This window comes from Lithobates pipiens, unplaced genomic scaffold (assembly GCF_037356315.1).
Source record: "Lithobates pipiens isolate NorthernLeopardFrog02 unplaced genomic scaffold, aLitPip1_a1.2 Scaffold_18, whole genome shotgun sequence".
In the NCBI taxonomy this organism is placed as follows: Eukaryota; Metazoa; Chordata; class Amphibia; order Anura; family Ranidae; genus Lithobates; species Lithobates pipiens.
Window position 1 is genome coordinate 588,703,007 of NW_027507758.1, and position 3,684 is coordinate 588,706,690.

General features: G+C 40.7%; 1 protein-coding gene across 1 annotated transcript; it reads left to right on the forward strand.

The window, feature by feature from the left end:
* Positions 1-1,911: 1,911 nt before the first annotated feature.
* On the forward strand, positions 1,912-3,049 carry LOC143990320 (olfactory receptor 13C3-like). The gene has a single exon (XM_077490371.1). It carries the CDS (start codon positions 2,102-2,104, stop codon positions 3,047-3,049), a length of 948 nt encoding a protein of 315 aa, XP_077346497.1. The 5' UTR covers positions 1,912-2,101.
* The last annotated feature ends 635 nt before the right edge of the window (positions 3,050-3,684 follow it).

Sequence of the window (3,684 nt, forward strand, 5' to 3'; positions counted from 1 at the left end):
GGGGGCTAACCCTAACTGCCCTAACAGTTATTACAGTCACAAATTACACCAATGCAAAAAAAAAAAAAAAATGACATTGGTGTCACTGTGACTGGGGGGCAGGGGTAATTGGGGGGGTGATCGGGGGGGGTGTGAGTGTGCCTGGCATGTTCTACTGTGTGTGTAGAGTGTTGGTGCAACTCACCGATCTGCTCTCCTCCGTGTCGGAACGAAAAATACCGACACGGAGGAGAGAATACATCACTTCCTCTCCTGTGTTTACATTACAGGAGAGGAAGTGATGTCACGGGGGATTTCTATTCGTCGGGAGCGATCGCGAGGGGGTGGCCATGAATGAATGGCCGCCCCCTCGTCCCGGATCGCTCCCGGACGAAAACCGACCGCCACAGGCACCGGGCGGGGGCCCGAACGGGCCCCCGACCCGCGGGAGGCAAGGGACGTACATGTAAGCCCTTATGCCTGCCCGTGCCATTCTGCCGGCGTACATCGGCGTGCGGCGGTCGGCAACTGGTTAATGAACTACTATTTTTTCTTGTTATTTTTGGAAAGGGTTCTGCTAAAAGATCTCTAAACTCAAAAATAAAATTGTAATATATGGCAGACTATCAGTTCTTAGATGTGGTTTCTGCATTGATCTTATTATTTAGACTAAAATTATTTTCAGCAAGTAATCTTGCCAGGATGGAGTTATCCTTCTCACTTTTGTGAGGTGACTCAAAAGCACAACCAATCTTATCTTAGTCTCATGCTATTTTCTGTAAACCACTAATTCTATTCCCTCTATGTCAGGGGTGTCCAAACTTTTTTCAAAGAGGGCCAGAATTAATGAAGTGAACATGCGCAAGGGCCGACCATTTTGCCTGACATACTTTGGACCAATAAAATTCGGTCTAAGTGTGTTCGTCCGAGCACTAATACACGGCCCAATCTCTTGCCTCTTGCCTTTGTGGCTGAATCTCCTGTTTACTTGGCCTCTATAATACAAAGTCCCACCTCCCATTATAGACAGAACAGCTGTCCAATGCCAACCCAGGAGACAGGACTTCCTATTATAGACACCACGGACTAAACAAGTGATTCTCTTGTATGTAATCTGATGAAACTCGCCCCCTCCCTGTCCCCTCCAAGGCAGCGCTGATAAATACAGTATATATCTTTTGTGGTCCTGGGGGCCACAAAAGATATATATATAACCAAATTACCAAGGGGGCCATATTAAACCGGCACATGGATGGTAATTGGCCTGTGGCCTGGACTTTGGACATGCCTGCTCTATCTAATGGAGAGGAACAAAAAAAAATACATATTTGTAGTCCAAATCAGGAAAGCAGCATTGGTGAAAAACATGGCTCCCTCTATAGATACAGTGAAGTGAGTAAGTATGGATATCTAGCACAGAGAGTGTAGTAATCAATGGATTACCAGGTGAAAAAAAAGGAAAGAGTCCAACAATATAAAACTTTTTTTCTGTGTTTACATATGCTCTGTTACTGACTTTTAGAAAAGTGGTGGCTTGTCTACAGCTTTCTGTTTTTTCTCCTGGTCTCCTAACGGCATTGATAGTCTAACACTGTGAATACCCTTACAGGAGGGAGAGTACTGATTACATCAACATGCTAATGATCCTTTATGAAGAGGAGAGGATGAGGACAGGAAGAGGAGAGGTAACGTTTTATTAGTCATTTTCACTAAAGTGACTCCTTCGATGTACCATTATCATGATTTCAGGTAGAGAATGCCATTCAATCAATCACATGTAGGATTTTGCAGCCATGAGGCTAAGGTAAAACACATTGTTATGGTAAATTATTAAGATTCTGAATTTAGTGTTCTTATCCAGGGATCCTATTTACAGTACTTGGGTTTACCACCAGAAAGCTCTGTATGTTTAGGTGAATGTTTTCCATGGGTTACACTTTGAACTTTTCATTTTTGATAAAAACCTAAAACTTTGACACATTGATTACATTCATACATAGTTATTTTATATGAAACAGATAAAGATAAACGTTTTCTTGAGTTATCTATGTACCATACAATGAAAAATGACAGTATTAGCATGTATATTATGGCATATGATGACTTTATATGATCCAAAAATATGTATTTATCACAGTTTGGAGTGATTGATATTTACACCCAAAACCAAAGCACTGTGACGGAGTTCATTCTTCTTGGACTCTCAGCGGATCCTTTCATACAAGTCGTGCTGTTCCATATTTTCCTGGTAGTTTACATGACCACACTGACTGGGAATCTCCTTCTCATTCTGGCTGTGAGGGCCGACAAACGTTTGCACACCTCCATGTATTTCTTCTTGTCTAGTCTCTCTTTTTTGGACATCTGCTACACTTCCTCCATTGTGCCCAAAATGTTAGTAAATTTTCTTTCATCAAAAAAGAGTATTTCATTCACAGGCTGTGCTGTCCAGTTCTTTTTTTCCCTATCCTTGGGATCGACAGAGTGCATGCTTCTGGCATTCATGGCCTATGACCGATATGTGGCTATTTGCATCCCTCTGCGTTACAATATGATTATGAACACAATGGCCTCTTTTTGGATGATCAGCATATCATGGTTGAGTGCTTGCATCATTTCATCTATTGACACTTATTTAACATTCAGACTAATATACTGTGGCCCTAACAAGATCAACCACTTTTTCTGTGAGCTCCCTCTGTTGCTTCGGCTCTCTTGCAGTGACATCTCGACAGTTAACATCATAAAACTGGTTAGCATGCCTATCGTGCTTTTCATCCCACTTTCACTAATCCTCATTTCATATATCCAAATCATAACTGCTGTCATGACTATTCATTTGGGAAAGAGCAAAGCATTTTCCACATGTATTTCCCACCTTGTGGTGGTGGTAATTTTCTATGGGACAGCCATGTTCATGTACACTAGACCAGAACATTTAGTCACTGAGGACACAGACAAAAGGGTGTCAGTATTTTACACAGTGATCACCCCAATGCTGAACCCCTTGATCTATAGCCTGAGGAACAAAGATGTACAGAAAGCCATGAGGCAGCTGATAAGAGCTTAGAAGGATTTGCAGTTGATTAGGTTTAGCTTGCCGAAAATAAAATCTATATAATTTTCTATGTTCCCCTTGTGTTTTTGTTTGTGTTCAATATTCTTTATTGAATTTCCATTTTTCAGAAGTAACATTATTAGATGTAACATTATAAAAAAGTACAAAGAGGTATTGTGACCAAAACTATAGTCCAAGATTTGAAGAAGGACATACAATAAGTGCAAAATTCACTATTAGTGAAAGGTATACAAGCATATGTAAGACAAAGAACAGCGCCTTTTAAGTGTAGCAAGTTAGATAATTTAATAGTTAAGAATTAAGAATAGAAACACTCACAAACCAGCCACATTTTCCAGTATGGGTATATAGTGTGTTTATCCGCACTGTCCTAGGGTGATGTCTGGCATCACTGGCTGATTATTCTTTTCTGGAGAAGAGACTGTAAAACATATGAAAAGGAGCCTAACACTCTACATTTGGGTAGAAAACAAGAATGCCTAACATTAAAGTGACCCTGTACCTACCTGGTCCCTTCATCACACAAAGCAAGCTAAAAGAAGAGTGCATTAACCTACCTTTCCAGTGCCCCATGTGTTAAAAAGCTGTTTTGCTGCTCTTTTTTATTTTATTCTTCTTTAAATTTA